The sequence below is a fragment of the Phoca vitulina genome, unplaced genomic scaffold (genome assembly GCF_004348235.1).
Source record: "Phoca vitulina isolate PV1807 unplaced genomic scaffold, GSC_HSeal_1.0 scaffold4, whole genome shotgun sequence".
In the NCBI taxonomy this organism is placed as follows: Eukaryota; Metazoa; Chordata; class Mammalia; order Carnivora; family Phocidae; genus Phoca; species Phoca vitulina.
The window spans coordinates 6,718,714-6,742,773 of NW_022589707.1; the positions used below are offsets into that span (position 1 = coordinate 6,718,714).

The 24,060-nt window shown below is 42.5% G+C and overlaps 1 protein-coding gene across 1 annotated transcript; it reads left to right on the forward strand.

Moving 5' to 3' along the window:
• The first annotated feature begins 1,059 nt into the window (after positions 1–1,059).
• On the forward strand, positions 1,060–10,921 carry MRPS33 (mitochondrial ribosomal protein S33). Its single transcript, XM_032401447.1, has 3 exons — positions 1,060–1,152; positions 6,086–6,327; positions 9,860–10,921. Exons 2-3 carry the CDS (start codon positions 6,113–6,115, stop codon positions 9,963–9,965), a joined length of 321 nt encoding a protein of 106 aa, XP_032257338.1. The 5' UTR covers positions 1,060–1,152; positions 6,086–6,112; the 3' UTR covers positions 9,966–10,921.
• Positions 10,922–24,060: the final 13,139 nt, after the last annotated feature.

Here is a 24,060-nt window from a genome sequence, read left to right on the forward strand (position 1 = left end):
CTCTGAAACAAATAATGCAATATATGTTAAGAAAGAAAAAAAGAAGAAGAAGAATGTAGCAGGAGGGGAAGAATGAAGGGGGGGAAATCGGAGGGGGAGAAGAACCATGAGAGACGATGGACTCTGAAAAACAAACTGAGGGTTCTAGAGGGGAGGGGGTTGGGAGGATGGGTTAGCCTGGTGATGGGTATTGAGGAGGGCACGTTCTGCATGGAGCACTGGGTGTTATGCACAAACAATGAATCATGGAACACTATATCTAAAACTAATGATGTAATGTATGGGGATTAACATAACAATAAAAAAATAAAAAAAAAAAGTGCTTGGATTATGCTCAGAAAATGTTTTCATCCCTACTATCAGTCAATAAATGCTTCATACAATGCCTATGAGATGTGGCGAGCTTGAGAGCCCATTTAGTATGGAGGGATATACTTACAGTATTTCTACTGTCTGCCAAGCGGTATCTAGGTCACTACGGAGTCAGATAAAAATCCCATCCCTATTCCCTGAAGAAGCTTCCGGGCCACCAGGGGAGATACACAGGCAGCTCCAGTTGGCGCCCTAATCCAGCAAAAGGGTATCAAGAATGGCCTCCTACAGATGATACTACTCGACCATTAGAGGAAGAGTGGATAAATGGGAAGAGAGGGAAATGGCATCCCAGATGGGCCAGAAGACGCTTCAGCCCCCAGTCAAGCAATGCCCTTGGAGCACGTCAAGGCCTCGGCTGGATGAAAAGAGAAAGAAAATACACAGAAAGCGGAGGGAACAGAAAAAAAAAAGTGCATTTCATCCTCCACTACGCGGCACGCGCACAACCATTGTTTGGAGGGCAGCTCTGTAGGCATTTTCCAACAAAATAAATTTAGCGAACGCCGCAAGACCTTCCACTTAAGCCAGTCTTTCACCCTAAACCACCGCCTCCACTCCGCAGACATGACTCTCTGCCCTCACTGCGCAGGTGCCAGGTATGACCTTTGAGACCTCCAAGAGAGAGGCTAGTAGTTCCGGGTTCACTAGGGCTCCCCTCTAGCCGCAAGCTTCCGTTTCTCCACTGCTCTCCGTTGCAGATTCCCGCGGGAGCTTGGAGCGCGGCCGGAGGCGGGCCTTCCGGGAGACTGGCGCGCGGGAGAGGAAGGTCGCGAGTAGGTAAGATTGTCTGGGAGCTTTGCGGGGGTCTGTAGTGAGATGCGGGCGATGGTTGGAGAGGTCCTGCGAGGGTTTCCAACCTTCTCCAGTCGCCAAAAATAAGATGAGTCGATATCATTATTAACTAGCTCGGAGGTTTCACACCATCCTACAAACAAGTTGGCCTTTTCCTGCTTAAATTGGGGAATTTACCAAACGAAGGACGCTAGCGTAGTTTCCTCTCCGGCGCAGTTACTCTCTTCCTGATTAGGTCGCGTGCAAGCCTCAGTTTCTCAGGTCATCAGACGGCATTTCTGCACCGTAGCTTTGTGTGGGGGGATGCAGATTCTGCCATTTGAAAGAAAAATATATGCGGGTGCTGGCTGGCTCAGTGGGTAGAGCGTGCGACTCGATCTCGGGGTCTTGGAGCCGCACCTTGGTAGAGATTATAAAATAAACTAAAAAAAAAAAAATTTTTTTTTTTTTTTTTGCGAAATATCCTACCGATGCAAGCCTCGGTTGTCTTGACACCTGCTTCCATCACAGGCAAGTGTGATCCAGTCAGTTGCAGGGGATTGGAGGCGTTTTTGTTGAACTGAATAAAGCGGACATAACGTTCAGAGCCGGTCACGTCTCTACGACCCAGTGATACAACTGGTGCCAGACTTCAAAAATAATAAAGCATCGTGTTTAGATTGTTTCTTTGTGAAATACGTGTGCAGAACGGGTTCTCTGAGGCCTGATGATTATTAGGGCACCCCACTGTGCCGTGAGTTTTGCCTGTCAGCCTCAATGCAGTGAGGTTGTGTAACTGTTCTGAGGTCGTAGATGAGAAAACCGAGGAGGCAAAGACTACCTACTGCTGCAAACATGACACGGCCATCAAAGCGCCGAGGCAAGATTCCAGAGCTGGTGCTCTCCACCAACCCAGTGGTTTCTTGAGAAACTGGAGAAAGCTGTCCCCGGCGCGCGCGTGCACGCACACGCACACACACACACACACACATATATTTATTTCGGCATACCAAGGGAATTCACCACGCTAAGGGAAAGCCAGGTTAAGAACTCCTGCATATCAGTCTGCCCTTTTCAAAGAAAAAAGGCAAAACTAATCCAAAGCCAGTTATTGAAAACCTGACCTTTTAAATGCATCAAACCTATCAGAAAGATCAAAGAAACTTGCCCTTTTATGCCAAAGTAAAAATATAGGAATTTTCTTGTGTGGGCTTAACATGTCTTGCTCCAGCACATTAGAAAATATGTATGTGTGTGTATATAATTTTCTATTTATTTTTGCTTGGCATTTTCCGCTCCAGTTAGTTTTTCCTCATGGTACTGTTTTCTTTAGATCACATTTAAGGAAAAATGACGTTTTTAGGTGACTATTTTGTACAATAAAAATTTAATTGACATGTTAAGTTTTTTGCCTTTTACTTTAATGTCTTTAACATAATCATATTTATTTTATTTTTTAAGATAAAATTGAAAGATTTTGTAAGGAGGCATACTAGGGTCCTGAAAAATCCTAAGTAAGGCTTTCCAATTAAAAAAAAATTAAGGTAGTAAAAAGTGACAATCTTCCAGTCTTAGGACTGGTATTTATGGACAACAGAACTGTTCAGCTGTTTTAGTCTCTGTTAAAAAAAAAAAAAAGTATACCAAGCTCCTATGCCATTCTTCACCAGAGGCATATGTCTGGTCTGTGGAAGGAGACTACAAAGCAGTAATTGATAATTGTTATAATCATTTTCAGTTTTCTTCTTTTTTTTTTTTAAGATTTTATTTATTCATCTGAGACACAGAGATACAGAGAGAGAGAGAGAGCACGAGCAGGGGTAGAGGCAGGCACAGGGAGAAGCAGGCTGACCGCCGAGCCAGGAGCCAGATGTGGGGCTCAATCCCAGGACTCTGGGATCATGACCTGAGCCCAAGGCAGACACTTAACTGACTGAGCCACCCAGGTGCCCCTTCAGTTTTCTTCTGTTTAGCAAATGGATCTTTGTTTCTAGTAAGGGATTCAGTTTTGAAGAGGCTTATTCCCTTTCTTCATCATAAAAGTTTTGGGACTTGGATTTTGTGGTATAGCCATGTCCCAATGGATTCAAATGAGACTTCATTACTTACCATTTATGTGTCCCAGTAATGTGCTACATTCCAAAGTGGGCCTGGAGATAACAGCATCCTGTGATGGCTTCAGTGACCACTCTCCTAAGGAGCCCCTTCCTCCTTGCTGCCTGTCAAGTTACCAAGCTGCTGGTCCCCTCCCGTGTTTCTCTGGCTGTCAGTTTTTATAAGTGAGGATGTCATTCCAGGGAGGTATAGGTTTAACTGCATGGAGTATGTATCTCCTTTGCATGATTAAATGAGGACAAGGAATAGGGGTGCCTGGATGGCACGGTCGGTGGAACATGCAGCTCTTGATCTCAGGGTTGCGAGTTTAAGCCCCGTGTCAGGTGCAGAGATTACTTAAAAATAAAACCGTAAAAAAACGGGCACCTGGGTGGCTCAGTCAGTTAAGTGTCTGACTTTGGCTCAGGGTCATGATCTCAGGGTGCTAGGATAGAGCCCCATGTCGGGCTCCCCACTCAGCAGGGAGTCTGCTTGTCCCTCTCCCTCTGCCCCTCCCCCCTGCTCATGCTCTCTTTCTCAAATAAAATCTTTTAAAAATAAAAAATAAAGACAAGAAATAAATGTGTCCAGCTAGATCATATGAGCACCAAACTTAAAAACATGTTTAGGTTTTTTCTTTCTTTCTTTCTTTTTTTTTTTTTAAGTTACCATTTACTGAGTGCCACAGCTTTAACTTATTTCTCACAGTAGTCCTGTAAGCTTTGTTTTCCAAAAAGGAAACTCAGATTCAGAAAATAAGTGACTTTAACCCAGCTAATAAATGGCAGAGCCAGGATACAAACCTAGGCCTGGGGACTCCATGCTGCCTCTTCATTTAAAAATAAAGTGATGGAATTTGGAACATAGTTGTCTGAGAACATTGTAACAAAACAATAGTTCGCTGGCCACCAAATAACTGATTGTGGAAATACTGTGCACTTGCAACAGAAATCAATTCGGATTCCATTTTAGCAATTAAGCAAAACAAAGCAAAGTTGATTAAGAAACCGTTTGTTTTTAGGTTGGTTTTTTTTTTATCTGATGTATGAAAAAAAGATAATTCAACTGAAGGAAGAGAAAAGGTAAAGCATGCAAAGAAACTAGAGCCTCTGAAGGCAACTCCTGGGCATTTGCAAGGCCTTTAGAGGTTTATAGCACTGATTTGTTACTATTTCCTATTTATACATTAAACTGTTAATGCCTTTTTTTTCTCATTGATGAAAATATAACCCTACCCCCAACAACCCAACCCAACCCATTCCTATCCACACAATGGAGCAAGAGTTGAGAAAGAAGCAAATAGGAGAACGGGAGTGCTGAAAGGAAAAGGAAGAAGGTTTGCAGGTGATCCCCAGGTTGGAGGGGCAGGGAAGAGACCCTGGATCCGACAGTTCTCCCATTGCTGGCCTTCAGATGGCACTATTGGCCCGTTTGGTGGGTGTTGAGCTTGGTAAATGGTTTGAGATTGGCATTCTGCAATTGGTTTGAGGTCAGCCTCTGCTCTTTCAATGAATCTAGATTTGGACATGAAAAATTCCTTAATTTAAATACAGGTTTTGGGTTTGTTTCTTTTTTCTTGCAAGAGTTATTTTGAAATTTACTTGGCCCCATTCTTGTTTAGGAGGATTTTTTTTTTTTAAGATTTACTTATTTAAGTAAACTCTGTGCCCAACGTGGGGCTTGAACTCATGACCCCGACCGAGATCGACAGTCATGTGCTCTACTGACTGCGCCAGCCAGGTGCCCTAGGACGGTTAGGTTTTTGGGGTTTGGTTTTTTTTTTCTCCCATTGTTTTTTCAAGATAAGTTTACACCTTTTTTCTGTTTAGATATCAACTCTTTTTCGTCTCCACTGAACTGTCCCCCAGGACAGTCTCTTAGCAAAGATTCTCATCCCACTACAAAATTTCACATAAACTAGCATATTCTGCCAGCATTAACCTCTACATCTCGTCTGGAATGGAATGAGACAGTTACTCCATCAGCAGTGTTCTTGATTTTTCTGTATCGCCTATATAATTTTTGATATATTTTAGCTGTAATTTCTGCATATTACAGATATCATCCTTAGATCTATTTCAACATTCTGTTGTTGTGCCTCTAAAGAAAAAGTTACTGTTTTCAGCTAATAAGAACTTAGTATGCATTAAAGCAGAATATATAAGATGGAAGATAAGACAGATAACCTTATAACCCATAAATCCTTCTATTCAGGAATAAAATGAATCTTAAGAGCTGTTGAGTTTATTTCTATAAGACTACTATCTTTGTTTTGTTTTTCCCAAACAGCGCTCAGTCTCTAGGCAGAATTCAGTCTAGCAACCTAGAGGCTAAATGACCTCATAACTCATTAGCAGTTCTCAGAGCCATCTGGAGCCCTTGAGGAGAACAGTGTTCAAAGGGCTGATAATAAAGACAACAGGATAATTATTTCTCTGCCATGATTAAACCTTCACATGGCAAGCAGTCAGCATTTTTATTCTACAGATTGCTGAGGTGGGTGTTTTCTGAAGGTATAATAATGCTGTGGTTGGATAACTCATTTGTCTGTCCTCATCTAGCCTACAAATAGGTAAACTGACTATCAGTAAATAACAAAATGGTTCACTGTAAAAAGGGCAGTACAGCAAGATAGTAGTATGGGAACATCAAATGTAGAAATTAGAAATGTAAAGCATGCAAAGGAAACCACCATTTGGACTGTGGATATTTCTCTACTACAAGGCATGTCCTGCCAGCCACATGACTGATCCACATATGGCTTGCTGTTTTTATTTTCTAAAGTGTTCTTTAGATAATCATGGAATTTCATACACTAACCTGTTTATCTTCTCATTTTCTGTAGGGACTCTTGCTCCTTGCTGCTCAAGAAATGTCTTCACTTTCAGAATATGCCTTGCGCATGACTCGTCTGAGTGCCCGGCTGTTCGGTGAAGTGGCCAGGCCTACTGATTCCAAATCCATGAAAGTGGTGAAACTGTTCAGTGAGCAGCCTCTGGCCAAGAGGAAGGAGACTTATGACTGGTATCCAAATCACAACACTTATTTTGCGCTCATGGGGACTCTACGTTTTCTTGGCCTCTATAGGTAATGGCAAAAAACACAAATAGTAACCTGTTAAGAGATTTTTCTAGTAGATCAGAAAAGTAAAAAGTTAGGCTTTTTCCTTAACAGTTCTGTGGTTCTTATAATAGTGCCCAGATGGCTCAAAAGGCATAGTTTTAGGGGGAAAGGCTTTTAAAATACTCATAATGGGCACACTGAAAGAAACAAAAAAGGAAACCACGTATTGGAAGACATATTTTAATTGTGTCTAAAACTGGACTAACAGTGACGAGATACTGAGCTACAGATATGTTTAATTATTTATTAATTTAAGAGCATTCTAAAGGATGCAGAGGAAAACTGACCCAAATGCTGCAGAGGAAAACCTCTCCCCACCCCCAGCTCCCCCTGCTCCCGCCAACCCCTACAGGCTGCCGGACCAGCAGGTTCTCATTGATCAGATGAAGAGTCCCTGCCCCAAAGCCAATCTCCTTCCTAGCTAGTTTACAGGAGCCTCCTTTCCTTCGACCTTTTTCTGGCATTTTTAGTTTGTGCCCTTTTTGATACATAAATTTGGTCTAAATAAGTTGTAATTCACCTTTAAGAGTAATATGCGAGGGCACCTCGGTGGCTCAGTCAGTTGAGTACCCGGCTCTTGACCTCAGCTCAGGTCTTGATCTCAGGGTCGTGAATTCAAGCCCCGTATTGGGCTCCACGCTGGGTGTGGACCCTACTTAAAAGAAAAAAGAGTAATATGTAGATCGCACAGGCTCTTACCACCACGTGTTGTATGTTTGTGTATGTATAGGAAATGGGTGCTCAGGACTTTGTATTGCTCTAGAAAGAGAAAAGATCAAATACCTGTGTGATCATTTTCTTTAAAAGAAAGTCTTAATTACCAAACTGATACATGCTCATTATAAAAGAATTCAAACAGTGCGTAATTGTGTAAAGTTAAAGTAAATCTACTTTTTGGGTGCCCAGCTGCCTCAGTGACTCTTGATCTCAGGGTTGTCAGTTTGAGCCCTATGTTGCGTGTAGAGGTTACTTAAAAATAAAATCTTTTAGGGGCGCCTGGGTGGCTCAGTTGTTAGGCATCTACCTTCAGCTCAGGTCATGATCCCAGGGTCCTGGGATCGAGCCCCACATCGGGCTCCCTGCTCAGCGGGGAGTCCGCTTCTCCCTCTCCCACTCCCCCTGCTTGTGTCCCCTCTCTCGCTGTGTCTCTCTCTGTCAAATAAATAAATAAAATTAAAAAAATAAAAAAATAAAATAAAATAAAATCTTTTAAAAATAAATAAATCTACTTTTTAAGAAAATTTAACGTGTTTAATTGGACTTGTCTTAGGACAGTAATACAGAAGTTAATTTGGGACTATTCACTCTAATATAATAAAATTAATAGTTCATTCCAGGTAGCTAAAAGCTGGTACATTCATCCATCCAATGGGTGTATTTTTAAGTACCTTCCATGTACAGACACTTAAGATGGGCACCAGGGGAACAGCAGTGAGCAAAATAGAATAGATTTCCTTAGTTAATATATTATAATAGAGATTATAATCCATGACATATTTTGAATTTCTGGAATTGCTCTGGGGCTTTCTCCCTTGCTATTAGTCTGAGCTCAGAAAATAAAAATTAATTTTATTATGACCCAAAATAAAATATCATTGGAAGGCAAATCTCCTGAGTAGAAAACTATAACCCATAACAAAATCATATTCAGCTATTTTAATTTACCTGTTTGGTGCCACTCTCCATTTGTTTGAAAAATAAAATCTTGACTATCTTTGGGGACGGGGGAAAAAATACTTAGCATTTAGTTATCCATGGAAAAGCACAATGATTTTCATGTATTTAGTCACTAGTTATGGTAAATGGTGCCTCTGATGGAAAGCCTCCTGTGGCGTCAGGCAGGATGAAGCTAGACAATCTTCAGTAAAGAAAATACTACTCAAAGACCTGCAAACGCGGGAGGAAGGCACAGGTTCTCCCAAACACCGACTCATTCGTCACTCAGGCACACAGGTGCTTGGGCGATATCATCAGAGACAAAGACCCCTGGCTTTGGAGCTTTCCTTCTGGCTGAGGGCTGATGGGAATGGAGGAGGGAGGAAGAAGAGAACAAACATGCAGGATGAGTAAATGATGTGGTATGCTATAAAGTTGAGTGTGCTGTGGGGAAAAAACAGTAAAGCCGCCTGAGCAGGATGAAGAATACTCACAGGGCACGTGGTGGGCGGGGAGAGGACGGGTCACAGTATTAAACAGAACAGTCAAGGTCAGCCTCTTTGAGAAGATGAGGTCTTAGCAGAGACTTGAAGGTGGTGAGTGGGACAAGTGGGATCTGGGGAAGAACTGCTGAGTCAGAGGCAAGAGCAGTGCAAAGGCCCTGAGGTGGGAGTTCTCTTGGTGTGTTCCAGGAGTAGCACAGGTGACGGAGAGAGTGGTAGGGCCCCAGGCAGAGGGCCCCAGGCAGATCATGAAGGGCTCTGAGGGCCAGGACAAGGCCTTGGCTTTTGCTCTGGGTAAAGTGGGGAACCGTCTGTAGGCCTGTGAACAGAGGAGCGACATGATCTCGCTTATAATTTAGAATTACTCTGGCTGCTCTGTTGAGAATAGATGATCTGAGGACAATCATAGCTACTTCTTAAGAGGTCAGCTGTATCCATCGTGTTCATGGAATGGAACAGTGTACCCTACAAAACCAGTCTATTTTAAAACTACCTAAGGAGTTAACAGTTGGGCCCAGCACAACCCCCTCTTATGTTTAATTTGTATGCCATTATTATCCACACTTGACAGGTAAGGAAACTAAGATACAGAGAGGGAAAATCACTTATCCAAGGTCACACGGCTACTAAGTGGTAGATGAGCTGTGATTTGAACCCAGGTTGAAACGGGTTCCAAACCTTACATATTTAAATGCGATACTGTTTTAGTTTAATTTAATCTTTAGTTTAATTTAATCTTAGAATGCAGTCATTTCTCTAGAGTATAGGCAGTCTTCAGCTTACACCCCATCCATATGTACAAACAGCCCTGGCTGCCTTGATCTCTAGAGTACCTGTCTGTTGATTTGGCTTCCTTCTACCTGAGCCTTTCCCCAGCAGCCTTTTCGTGTGGATTATCCACGGCCATTAAGGCAGCTTCCTTCAGACCTCTTCCCCTCATAGTAGGTGCTAATTCCTGGGACTCTCAGGGTCTCTGTGTAGCTCTTCAAGCTTAGACCCATTTTCTGTTTCCCTATGTTCAGTGTTAGCATTGTAGGGAAATTTGGGTAATTACCAGCATTGTATCATTGTTGCTTCGGTTTATATGGGCCGGCCTGGGAATTTTAGTCGCTTGTGGCATTGTTTCTGTGAAGGGACACTGTGACTTAGAAATGAACTTTTGGAACACAACCCATGTGTATGTTGGGGACTCTCTGTCCTTTCTGTTCACCAAGCTGAGCATGTGCCCTGAGAAGTTGGACTGATAACCGGAGCAGCCTGAGGGAACAGTGGTAGAATGGTGTGCTGTTCCCATCAGGTAAAAATACAGGCTAATTATTTTTTCTTTCTCCACTCAGAGATGAGCACCAGGACTTCAGGGATGAGCAGTTGCGTCTAAAAAAGCTTCGTGGCAAGGGGAAACCAAAGAAAGGAGAAGGGAAAAGAGCAGCAAAAAAGAAATAGTGTTGGTCCATCAGGAGAACAAAGTTCTTTCTCAGCAACTGACAGCCGTATTTATCTTTCCACATATTCAAGGAATGTAAGCTTCCGAAATTGAAGATTATTTGGAGGAACACAATCATTTCTGTGTTGAAGTCCAATCCAGTTGAATTGTGACTGGTTTCCTGGACACAGTCTAATTCTGCAAAGTTATTTTGGCCTTGGTTTTATACTCTGAGTTTACCTATTTCTCTAAAGAAATGAATGCATAGGTGATTGAAGAATGACTCATTTGGGGTGGGAATGGGATGTTGGGGACAAGAGGGGAACTCAAATGAGCATCCTTTAGTCTCCCCAAGATCCCTTCTTGCTTCCCCACTACACCAGCCCTGAACTCTTCCATCCCTCCGGTGTTCAACCAATGTCTCCACCACCAAGCTCACAAACTTCATGTACCTCTCCACATACTCCTTGGAGAGTATCTACTAAGATAGATTTGTGGGAAAAGTATCTACCTGCTAAGAGAGTACTGAGTGAGTACCTGCTGGGCCCTAGTAATACCATGGTTAGCAAGAAAAAACAGTCCCTACCTCATGGAACTTCCAGGCTTATGGGAAAGACTAATATTACATAAATAAAATTGTATTAAATGCTACAAAGGAAAAATCCAGACTTCTGCAAGAGTGTGGATCAATCAATGGCTCGGTCCAGAGATAGCAAGAGACCCAAACCTCAAGGAGTTTAAAGAAGGCCTCCCTAAAGAGATGGCATTTAAGCTGAGCTCTGCAGGATGAGTAAGAGAAGAGGGGGCACCTGGCTGGCCCAGTCAGTAAAGCATGTGACTCTTGGTCTCGGGGTCATGAGTTCGAGCCCTACACATGGTGTAGAGTTTGCTTAAAATTAAGGTGTGCCTGGTTGGCTCAATCAGTAGGGCATGTGACTCTTGATCTTGGGGTTGTGAGTTCAAGCCTCACGTTGAGTGAAGAGCTTACTTAAAAAAATAACAAAATCATTGGGGCGCCTGTTTGGCTCAGTTGGAGGAGCATGTGACTCTTGATCTCAGGGTTGTGAGTTCAAGCCCCACACTGGGTATAGAAATTACTTAAAAATAAGAAAAATCTTAATTTAAAGTTTTTTTTAAAAGATAAAAATGATGGGGAAAGTGTGAAGCACAAGAAAGCATGCTGTTCGAGGGATGGAAAAAAGAGCGCTGACTGTATGGGTTTCACCGAGAAACAGAAGCCAGACTGTGAAAATCTTTCCAAGTTCTTTTTTTTTAAGATTTTATTTATTTGAGAGAGAGAGCGTGCATGTGCAAATACGGAGAGGAGCAGAGAGATAGGGACAAGCAGACTCCATGCTGAGCACAGAGTCCGATGCAGGGCTCGAGGTGGGGCTTAATCCCACAACCCTGAGATCATGACCTGAGCTGATGTCAAGAGTCAGACGCTTACCTGACTGAGCCACCCAGGCGCCCCAGGGCTTTGCAATTTCTGTGAAAAAGCTTGGACTTAGCCAGTGTGTGAAGTGTTATTTCTTTGAGAGAGGACTCTTGTATACACACGAATAGCTGGCTGCTCATTTAAGTGTATTCTAACAGTGAGTTTCCAATGAGGTTGTGAGGGCTTCTCTGATTTTTTTTTCAAGTTCCAAAAACCTAGCACTGTCTAGTAAATTTTTCTACTTTTTCTTTTCTTTTAAAAAATTTACCATCTTAAACATCTTTAAGCATATAGTACGGTAGTGTTAACTGTACGCACATTGTCCTGCTAAAGTACTTTTTAACCCCGTTTTTGCCTCTCAGAGCAAAGTGCACAGGCAAGAGGACATATAGCAGCTCCTGAAGCTATGATTTTCTTTCCCTGCAACATTAGAAGTACTGGCAATAATTGCCCTGCAAATAATTCCTGAATTAATAAGAATCCCATTACATATGTTTTGATAAATTGTATTTTTAAAGATACATGATCTAGATGGTAGGGCTAGGGCCCATATTATAGTCTTAAAAACTACTTAAAAATGGGCAATTTGTGTCTGACAGATGTAACTTCAGCGGGGGACCGAGAATCCATTCATTTAGAACTTTTTCCTGAGCACTTGCCCTGTGCCTGCCACATGCTAGTTGTAGAGAACACAGACAAACAGGCTGAGTCCCCAAGACTGTGTGAAGGACGGTTGTGTGTTGTAAGGCATTGGCAAGATCCCAGGGATTTGCTCAGAAAAGTGCACACTTTGTTACTCTTGGCCAGTGCAGCTGCGCCAGGTGGGTGGAAGAGGAACCCAGGACGTCGGGCTGAGAAACAGGCTCGCATCCTGAACACAGTGTAGAACAACCCAGTGGATGTTCTGAATTACGCCATCTCCAACTTGTGGAGAAGGCCTGAATGTGAGAGGAGCTTCAGAGAATTAGCATGATATTTTAAAGAGAAACTCCATCAGGTACCAATAGCTGACCTGAGTCAGAAAACAATCCGTGTGTTGGTTTGCCGACGGCCGCTGAACCTGCAAGGAGCCTTAGCGCTGGTTGATAGGGAAGTTTGTGGACAAATCAGCAGTAGATTAGCATGCCACTGCTGAAAATCAGAGACTCCGACTAAAATTTATTTGTATATAAGCTGTACCCTGAAACCCATCTGACACAGCAAATGCTACCTAACTTAAAATAGCCTGTACTGAACATGGTGGACCAGATGGAACATGGAGGATAAGGGGGGGGTAATTCTTGATGCCATAAAAGCAACTCGTGTCAGGACACCAGCAACTGACATTTAAGACAAGGACTCAGTGCAATCAGGAAAAAAAAATCTTTAACTGCGGGTGTAGGTTAGCCAGATGTTTAACTGGACTTTTTTCTGGTCAAGACCAAAACATTTGTGTTTTCCCTCAAGTGTTTGGTGTGCATGGAAGATTTTGCCCTTGATTTCGATGTGGCACAGTAAAACAGACTGGATTTGGGATTTCAAAGTCACGGATTGGGATGCAGTTCTACTTACTGGCTTTGTGACCTTCAGTCACTTATCTTCACTGAGCCTCCTTCCGTCTCTGTAAAATCATAGTAACCCTTCACTAGAGTCATGAAATATTAAGATTTATGAAAAGTACCATGTGAATCGTAAAAGATTAATCAAATGTTTTCACATACAGTTATTTGTGTGATGAGTAAGAATTACTACATCTTACAAATAGATTCTTCCAAGGTAGTGTTGACAAATACATGCTAAAAATATATAATTCTCTACTTTTACATGCAACACGGCAGGTTCAGGAAGCAGTAGGTGGGAGATGCATTTTATTATTTACGTAATCCTGAGTTCCAGAAACTCACTTTTTAAAAGCAATCATGTCTGTGTGTACGTATATCTAAATATGTATGAGCATATAAACAATGCTTTTACTTGTAAAGCACTTTCTGGAAAAGAATAAGTCAAATGAAAAATTCCACCCTCTTCACCCCTTCCTTTTTTCCTCACACATTTCCCCCAAAGCTTCTAAGTGCCTAATTTTAGAGATTTAGAGGCAGGAACAAACTTCAAAGGAAATAGATAGAGGGAAATGTCTTTTAAACTGCCAACTCTGTCTTCACAGTCCTTTTTCTTAAGTACTCATAAGTTCAAAAGAAAGCATTTCTTTAAAAAAAAAGAATAAAACAGTAAAACATTCAAGAAGACTTAGTATAACAGAGAACAAACAGTAAAGCCCAGGGTATTAAGAACTAGAAAACCAGTAAAACATTTATGCTGAACTTAAAACTGAAATGTTTTTTAAAAGACAGGAAGGCAGGAAAAGAGGAGGACCATGAAACTAGGGGAAGGACTGGCCACAGAAACTACCCAGATGCAGTTTTCTCACTTAATTGGAGGTCTGGCAATATAAGTTCATGTGAAAGTAGAAACCAGAACCAAACCAATGTAGATCCTAAGACCTTTTTCATTCTACTTAAACGTGCTTTCTGAGACAGGATAGATTCATTGATGGAGAGCTTTGTGTGTCTATTACAGAAAATAGGAGCTCCTTATTGACCATCTAAATTGGTGCTTAGTCCAAAATATCTTCCCAAAAGAGCCACAACACTAACTGACCTATTGAGTTTAGCATAAAAACAGCATTCTCAACAAATTAAAAGTCTTAGGACACAGGTCAAATCTAAAAGTCTGAGTATGAGAACAGACCAGTGTATTAAGCACCACACAAATATAAATTCTTAATGAAGAGTGCAGTGGAATCAGGAATGACTTTACAGGGCGCCTGGGTGGCTCAGTCATTGAGGGTCTGCCTTCGGCTCAGGTCGTGATACCAGGGTCCCGGGATCGAGTCCCACATGGGGCTCCCTGCTCAGCGGGAAGCCTGCTTCTCCCTCTCCCATTCCCCCTGCTTGTGTTCCCTCTCTCACTGTGTCTCTCTCTGTCAAATAAATAAAAGCTTTAAAAAAAAGGAATGACTACAAGCAGTGAAAGCAATGAATGCAATTAAAGTCTGCAATTTTGGAGCACCTATCACACGCACAGCACAGAGCTTTATAGGCCTTATGTTACTTCTATATGATGAGTATCCCCATTTTACAGGTGAGGAAACTGAGGCTTAGGTCTTGTGCCCAGGATCACACAAGTCTAAGTGTCCAGACTGAGGTTTAAATCCAAGCCACCTGACTTCAAAGCCTGTACCACCAATCACCACACTGTTAGAGGTGGGATCCTCAAGCAGAGAGAGGGTTACAGCGGCTAGCATGTGCAAAGACCCACAAACAGTAAAACTCTGGTTGACAAGAGCTATAATGAGCATGGCCTTGCCACTTCAGAGCCATAACCTAAAGAGCCCTAAAGTTCTCAGTGTCCTTTTATGACCTGACAGTGTAGCACTGAACTCTGGGTCGAAGATGATTATAACAGTAACTCCCATTTGTCCAGTGCTTTCCCCTTTCCTGGGAACTATGTGTAACTCTGTAAGTTACACCACCTAATTCTTACAACAGCTCTATGAGGTGGGTATTCTCTCCCTGGTTCTACAGGTGAAGTTAAGAGCTGTGGTTCTCAGCTGTGGCCATGCAGCAGAATCATCTGGGGGAGGTTAGAGTCTGTGCCTGTTTCTGCTCCAGACCAACCCACGTTGGGGCAGGGAGAGAAATAACTTAAGCATTGGGTTTTGTTGTTGTTGTTGAAGTAGGCTCCAGGCCCAGTGTGGAGTCCAACACAGGGCCTGAACCCAGGACCCTGAGATCGAGACCTGAGCTGAGATCAAGAGTCAAACGCTCAACCGCCCTAAGCATTGGTATTTTTGAAAAGCTCCTCAGGTGGCCCTACTGTGCTGCTGAGGTTAAGAATCACTGGCTTAGGGGCACCTGAGGCTCAGTCGGTTAAGCATCTGCCTTAGCTCAGGTCATGGTCCCGGCGTCCTGGGATCGAGCCCCACCTCGGGCTCCCTGCTCAGCAGGAAGTCTGCTTCTCCCTCTCCCTCTGCCCCTTCCCTCCTCTTGTATGCTCTCTCTCTCACTCTCTCTCAAATAAATAAAATCTTAAAAAAAGAATCACTGGCTTAAAGCAGAATGCAGCCAGGCTGGTGACCAGCTGACTGGGGCAACTGGTTTGACAGGTGGTGAATCCTGAAGAAGCAGGAAGGGCTAGCTCCCTCTGGGACTCTAGCCATGTAATAGGTCAGCCAGGGACCACTGAGGGGACTGGTGAGCAGAGTGCAGGGAGAGCAAAGGCCTCAGGCTCAGTGCAAATCCCACCTAGGATGCAGGAAACCAGCAGCAGTGTGACCCCCTGACAGAGAAGGGCCGGCAGCAGCCATCAGTGTGGCGAGGGGAGCGCCAGGGAAATGAGGGGCTGTATCATTCCCACCAGTGCTTAGTGCACTTACTCCATTCACAGGTAGGTAAATTCTTGGTGGAGGGGCGCCTGGGTGGCTCAGTCAGTTAAACGGTTAAGCGTCTGCCTTCAGCTCAGGTCATGATCCCGGAGTCCCAGCTCAGAGGACAGTCTGCTTCTCCCTCTGACCCTGCCCCCACTCATGCTCTCTCTCTCTCTCTCAAATAAATAAAATCTTAAAAAAAAAAAAAAAAAGTCTTGGTGGAAAGGCTATTTGGAGCTGGAAAATAAAGTTAGGGTGGCAAAGTCACTGCCAAGGGAATATCTAAAGTGGATATAACATGTTAGGATTCAGTAAAGGGAAAGTAAAAATTAACTCACATAAATCTGATTGGTATACAACCTTTTAGGAATACACATAGAATATAAAAATTGGGATTTGTCTATTCAGTGTTTCTTTCTTTGGACAGTTTCCCTTTCTTTAGCCTTCACTCAGCTTTTGGGGGAAGGGTAGCGGGAGTAAAAACATCACTATTTTTCCCAGTGGCACAAGACATACCCTTGTCAGTCAGTGTGATTCCCTTAAGGCTTAAGGCTCAGAATATGGGCTCAGGCCGCCTGCAGCAGATCACCACCACAGACTCCTGAGTCAGCAGGCTGGGATGCAGCCTAGGCATCTGCATTTCCAACAAGCCCTTCCAGGTGATTAATAAGCAATCTAAAGCATGGGAATCCCGCTTTTGGCATTCTGATGGAACCCTTAAAGACAGAAAGAGATAAACCCTGGTTCCAAGACACCTAGTGAACCACAAGGTAAATATATCAACAATGTCTTGAATCAACCTTGAATTGTAATATCATCATCAGCCTCCTTCAGCTTCTGATTTTATAATTCTCCAACAAGCACACATGTCTGTCTGATTTTATTCTTAGCAAGTACTTAGCGTTAATAATTGCTTGTTCTAGTATGATCTAGAATGATCTTATCTCTACAGTGGTTTTTGTGGGGGCATGTCCAAGGTTACAGAGGTAGCAAGGATATCCCAATCCCTGATGCTCAATTCCAGGCTTGTAGGCTGTTCCAGACCATCTGTGCAGGTTGTAAACTTCATCACAGAAAGGAAGGCATGACCAGAATTATGCTTCTTGTGAAAAATAATCACTTGATCTTTCCTCTTTTATTAGTCTTATGAAGTCTCCCATTGCATTTCACAACCACCATAAATAGCAGGGAAGATGAAAGTGAAGAAAAGCTCAGAGATCTCATTTGGAGATCACAGTCTGTCTTTAGCACAACAGGTGGGCCCTCCAGGATTCTGTTTGCCACATGGCAAAACCACTCAGGCACCAGCTCCCCAAGGAGGGCAGGGTGACGGGGTGATGTATGGAAAATAGGAATAAAGAAAATTAGTCCAGAAAAAATGAAACAAGATGAAACCAGAGAGGGAGACAAACCATAAGAGACTCTTCATCTTAGGAAACAAACTGAGGGTTGCTGGAGGGGAGGGGAGTGGGGGGATGGGGTGGCTGGGTGATGGACATTGGGGAGGGTATGTGTTGTGGTAAGCGCTGGGTGTTATGTAAGACTGATGAATCACAGACCTGTCCCCCTGAAACAAATAATACATTATATGTTTAAAAAAATAAAAATTAAAAAAAGAAAATTAGTCCAGATCATCTACTCAACTAAGACCACCCAAAAACATGGTCATCAGATGTTTTGCAAAGAACAAGTATTACTTCAATGAGTCCCCAATAGGTTATTTTTTCAGAAAGAGCCGTGTCACGAATTCCTAGCACAGCATGCTGACGGATGCAGCTATGTTCTTACTAAAAATGAAGCACCTGAGAAAGCATCAAACTAACTCAAAATGGCAATTTGAGTTATGTTTTTCTAATTGCCATTATTCTTCAGGAGCCCCCAGTCAGTTTAAAACTTGTGTGAATCCTTTGTCCAGCTTTCCCTTTTATCTCCCACTGAAGACCCTCAGACGGAGGAGCTCACCACTGCCCTGCCACCGTCCTTGACCCACAGCACCTGACCGGTCCTGCCTGGACCCCTCCCCTCCCCTTCCTGCAGTGTCTGCTCCCGTGTCACCTCCACGGGATGAGTCACCCTCATTCACACCCCTGGCTGGTTCAGGTACAATGAAGAATCTGTTTCTGAAACCAAAGTCTCAAAAAGAGAGGCTTCTAATACTTTTTATTTTTTTTAAAGATTTTATGAATTTGACAGAGAGAGACACAGCGAGAGAGGGAACACAAGCAGGGGGAGTGGGAGAGGGAGAAGCAGGCTTCCCGTAGAGCCGGGAGCCCAATGCAGGGCTCGATCCCAGCATCCTGGGATCATGCCCCAAGCCGAAGGCAGACGCCTAACGACTGAGCCACCCAGGCGCCCCTCTAATACTTGTTATTAACTGTTCCCAGGGAAAGGCAAATCTGTGCTCTCCCTCTTGCTCTTAGGTTGTTCTAACAAGTGGGCTCAGCTGAAGGACACAACAGTTGACGATGTTCCAGCCTTTTAACTCAAGGTGTGCCACCAGGCCCCCCAGGAGCTTGTTAGACACGCACAACCGCAGGCCCTCCCCAAACCTTTTGAATCAGGATCTGCGTGTTAATAACAAGATCCCCAGGTGGTTTGTATGACCTGAAAGCAGGAGAATCACTAGTTTAGATATGTATTAACCTGCAGAGTTCTTAGAGGTCTTAGTCTTCCCGCCTTTACTCACGAAGTCCATTCTCTCTGCCTGGAAATGCCTTCCATGGTAGCTCATCAACCTGGCCAACTCCTATTCATTCTTCAAGGCCCAGCCCAAAGATCACATCCCCATTGAAACCCTCCTGATACCCCGAGTCAAAACCAATCGTTTCCCAGAGCACCTGAGTGGCTTAGTTGGTTCAGCATCTGACTCTTCTGCCTCAGGTCTTGAGTTCAAGCCCTGTGTTGGCTTCCTGCTGGGTGTGGAGCCTACTTAAAAAAAACAAAAAACAAAAAAATATGGACTCTGAGAAACAAACTGAGGGTTTTGGCGGTGGGGGGGAATGGGTTAGCCTGGTGATGGGTATTAAGAAGGGCACGTACTGCATGGAGCACTGGGTGTTATACGAAAATAATGAATTGTGGATCACTACATCAAAAACTAATGATGTATTGTGTGGTGACTAACATAACAATAAAATTAAATTTAAAAAAAAGGCAAAAACTAATCATCCTGTCTTCTGTATTCCCTTGATATATTATATCTATTATATCCAGTATACACCAATATTATAGAGTTTTCATGCCATATTATATTTGTAGGCTTTCATCTGTGTCCCTCACAAGAATGTGAGTTACTCAAGGACAAAGAACACATTTTATTCATCTATGTTCCCTAGCACCCAGCCCAGGACTTGGAACAGAGGCTCAGTGTTATAGGAAAACTACCTTTAGATCTTTTCTTCCATTGTTTTAGTCAGGTAATAGTAAATCTTACTCTACCGCTTAAAGATTTTCACATTATAACTTGGTATCCTTTAAAAACATTTCTTTTATCTTTCGTAGCTAATTTACAGTGATTATTCAAAAATAATTCCATTGGCCTGGACACAATCTCTGAACCTACCTTTCATTGGGGTAGTGATTTCTGCTTCCTTTCCCTTGTACACACCCCTCTCCCACAAGATAACCTATCCTTTGCTGAAAAGCCAACTTATAGAGCAGATATTTTTAGGGGGGGATGGGAGGTGATATAATAAAAGGAATTACTGTATTTCTTCATTTCTATTAAGCCTGTCTTGAGGGGCACCTGGGTGTGCAGTCAGTTGAGCATCCAGCTCTTGGTTTCTGTTCAGGTCATGATCTCAGGGTCACAGAATCGAGCCCCGCATTAGGCTCTGCACTCAGCAGGGAGTCTGCTTCAGATTCTCTCTCTCTCTCCCTCTGCCCCTTCTCCCCACCCCTATCCCCCTCACACATGTGCTCTCTGTCTAATAAATAAATAAATCTTTAAAAAAAGGCTGCCTTGATACCTCCAATATTTTCTTGCAAATATACAATCGATTTTACCAAATCAGTTGTGAGTGAAAGGCAGGAAAACAGTAAAGATAAGAAAATAAAGTAGAAAATAAGTAGTGATCCAAGAGTCCCAATAATCTTAATAGCTGTGTTCTTAAACACAGAAGAAAACATGCAGCTAATTATGGGGCACTTACAGAGTTGGCATAACCCCTCAGGTTAACAATGATCTCTTGAAAGACTGTAGGTAGTCATGTACCAGCCTGCATGAGATAACACACAGCCTGAGATGTTCGCTGGTAATATACAATGAGCAATTATCACTGCTCAGTGCTCATCAGCAGTGCACAGCTATGAACAGCTCATGGCCCATAAGATTCATCCAAATGGCCCACAAATTGATCTTAGTCATTGTTCCCATTTGTTCTGAAGGTATGGTTCTGGCAGGGGTAATTAAGAGACACTAGGTGAACTTCTGCTTTCTAAAGTGGCCCTTGCAATATTTATCAAGAGGTTAAATATGAATATCCTTTGACTCAGGTGTCCCACATGTCTAGAGCATAGAACTATAGATACAAATGCACAAAAATTTTCACTGAAGTTTTTATAGAAAAAATAGGAAACAATCTATATGTTCAACAGGAAAATTATTAAATAAATTGTATTAAATCCATACCCTGGATATTATAGTTTTTAAAAAGAAATATATGTAAATGTACTAACATGGAAAGATGTCAGGGATACAGCATTAAAAAAAATCAAGTAACAGAACATTCTATCATAGTACTACAGTATGAACCTCCTTAAAAATTATGTGTAGGAGGGCGCCTGGGTGGCTCAGTTGGTTAAGCGACTGCCTTCGGCTCAGGTCATGATCCTGGAGTCCCTGGATCGAGTCCCGCATCGGGCTCCCTGCTCGGCAGGGAGTCTGTTTCTCCCTCTGACCCTCCCCCCTCTCTCTCGTTCTCTCTCTCTCAAATAAATAAATAAAATCTTAAAAAAAAAAAAAAAATTATGTGTAGGAACATCCTGCCAGTTCACTTTAGCCTTCCTCTTCCCTGTTCCTAACTCCCGTCTTCAGCAGGAGGAAACCTAGCTCCCACTAACTACAATGCATTTACTTCATTGCTGAATCCTAGGATACACAAAAAGTAGCTTGAGAATTGTTGCTTGAATTTTTTTACAATGAGAATTTATGATTTTTTAATTAAAAATTAATAAAGTAGACCTGTTCCTGGAAGTATTGATTGATATACTCTTAACATACCCCTTTTTCTTTGAGCACTCCCTTACTTTCTAACACAAGGAATTAGATAAATGAACCTTAAAAAAGATGGCATTCATTAGATCCTCATTTCACTTCTTGGAATTTAGCCTAAGAGTATAATGATATATGTTTACAAAAAGTTCACTGCAAGGATAACCATCACATCGTTAGAAAGTACCTAATAGGGCGCCTGGGTGGCTCAGATGGTTAAGCGTCTGCCTTCGACTCAGGTCATGATCCCAGGGTCCTGGGATAGAGTCCTACGTTGGGCTCCCTGTTCAGTGCAGAGACTGCTTCTCCCTCTCCCTCTGCCATTCCCTCTGCTTGTGCTCTCTGGCTCTGTCTCTCTCTGTCAAATAATTAATAAATAAATAAATAAATAAATAAATAAATAAATAAAAGGAAAGTACCTAATAATAATTTAGAAACTACCTAAGGGGCGCCTGGGTGGCTCAGTCGGTTAAGCATCCCACTCTAGATTTCAGCTCAGGTCATGATCTCAGGGTTGTGAGATCAAGCCCCGCAATGGGCTCTGTGCTAACTGTGGAGCTAAGATTCTCTTTCTCCCTCTCTCTTTGCCCCTCTCCCCCCCGCATTTGTGCGTTCTCTCTAAATAAACAAATAAATAAATAAAATATCTTTTAAAAAAAACACCTAAATGTCCAACAACAGATAATTTACTGAGTAAAATATATCCATGGAACAGAATACAGAAAGGTGATAGTGTTAAGAACAGATTCTAATCCCAAGCAAACTAGATTTGAATTCCAGCTCTACCAGTTATATGTGGGACATTGGGTAAATGACTTAGCTTCTATGTGCTTCAGTTTCCTGTGTGTGACATGAAAATGATAATAGTATCTTCCTCAAGAGGACAGCCACAAAGATTAAATGAGGTATAGCTGTAAAACACTTGGAACTGTCCCTGATATATATAAGAACAATATAAGTTTTAGCTGTTATTAATACTATTATCCCACCATTAAAAATGGAAGAGAATAGAGAACCCAGAAATGGACCCACAACTCTACGGTCAACTAATCTTTGACAAAGCAGGAAAGAATATCCAATGGAAAAAAGACAATCTCTTCCACAAATGGCATTGGGAAAATTGGACAGCCACATGCAGAAGAATGAAACTGGACCATTTCCTTCTACCATACACAAAAATAGACTCAAAATGGATGAAAGACCTAAATGTGAGACAGGAATCCATCAAAATCTTTTTTTTTTTTTTTTTAAGATTTTATTTATTTATTTGAGAGAGAGAGAATGAGAGACAGAGAGCATGAGAGGGAGGAGGGTCAGAGGGAGAAGCAGACTCCCCGCCGAGCAGGGAGCCCGATGCGGGACTCGATCCTGGGACTCCAGGATCATGACCTGAGCTGAAGGCAGTCGCTTAACCAACTGAGCCACCCAGGCGCCCAGGAATCCATCAAAATCTTAGAGAAGAACACAGGCAGCAACCTCTTCAACCTCAGCTGCAGGAACTTCTTGCTAGACATCTCCAAGGCAAGGGAAAAAAACAAAGGCAAAAATGAACTATTGGGACTTCATCAAGATAAAAGCTTTTTTTTTTTCTTTAAAGATTTTATTTATTTATTTGACAGAAAGAGCGAGAGAGCACAAGCAGGGAGAGCTGCAGAGGGAGAGGGAGAAGCAGGCTCTCCGCCAAGCAGGGAGCCCGATGCGGGACTCGATCCCACAACCCCGGGATCATGACCCGAGCCGAAGGCAGACACCTAACCATCTGAGCCACCCAGGCACCCAAGATAAAAGCTTTTGCACAGCAAAGGAAACAGTCAACAAAACCAAAAGACAACCAACAGAGTGGGAGAAGATATTTGCAAATGACATATCAGATAAAGGGCTAATATCCAAAACCTATAAAGAACTTACCAAACTCAACACCCAAAGAACAAATAATCCAATCAAGAAGTGGTCAGAAGACATGAACAGACATTTCTCCAAAGAAGACATCCAAATGGCCAACAGACACATGAAAAAAGTGCTCAACATCACTTGGCATCAGGGAAATACAAATCAAAACCACAATGTGATACCACCTCACATTAGTCAGAACGGCTAAAATTAAGTCAGGAAATGACATGTTGGCGAGGATGCAGAGAAAGGGGAACCTTCCTACACTGTTGGTGGGAATGCAAGCTGGTGCAGCCACTCTAGAAAACAGTATGGAGGTTCCTCAAAAAGTTGAAAATAGAGCTACTCTATGACCCAGCAATTGCACTACCGGGTATTTATCACAAAGATACAAATGTAGTGATCCGAAGGGGCACCTGCACCCCAATGTTTATAGCAGCCATGTCTACAATAGCCAAACTATGGAAAGAGCCCAGATGTCCATCAACAGATGAATGGATAAAGAAGATGTGGTATATATATGCAATGGAATATTACTCATCCATCAAAAAAAAAAAATCTTGGGGCGCTTGGGTGGCTCAGTTGGTTAAGCATCTGCCTTCAGCTCAGGTCATGATCCTGGAATCCCAGAATCGAGTCCCGCATCGGGCTTCCTGCTCAGTGGGGAGTCTGCTTCTCCCTCTGACCCTCTCCCCTCTTGTGCTTTCTCTCTCTCACACATAAATGAATAAAATCTTAAAAAAAAAAAAAATGAAATCTTGCTATTTGCAGCGACGTGGATGGAACTAGAGAGTATTATGCTAAGTTAAATAAGTCAATCAGAGAAAGACAATTATTATATGATCTCACTGATATGTGGAATTTAAGAAATAAAATAGAGGAGCATAGGGGAAGGGAGGAAAAAATAAAACAAGACGAAACCAGAGAGGGAGACAAACCATAAGAGACTCTTAATCATAGGAAACAAACTGAGGGTTGCTGGAGGGGAGGGGGGTGGAGGGATGGGGTAACTGGGTGAGGGGCATTAAGGAGGGCACGTGATATAATGAGCACTGCGTATTATATAAGATTGATGAATCACAGATCTGTACCTCTGAAACGAATAATACATTAGATGTTAATTGAATTTAATTTTTAAAAATGTTTTTAAAAAAATAAAATAAAGAATAA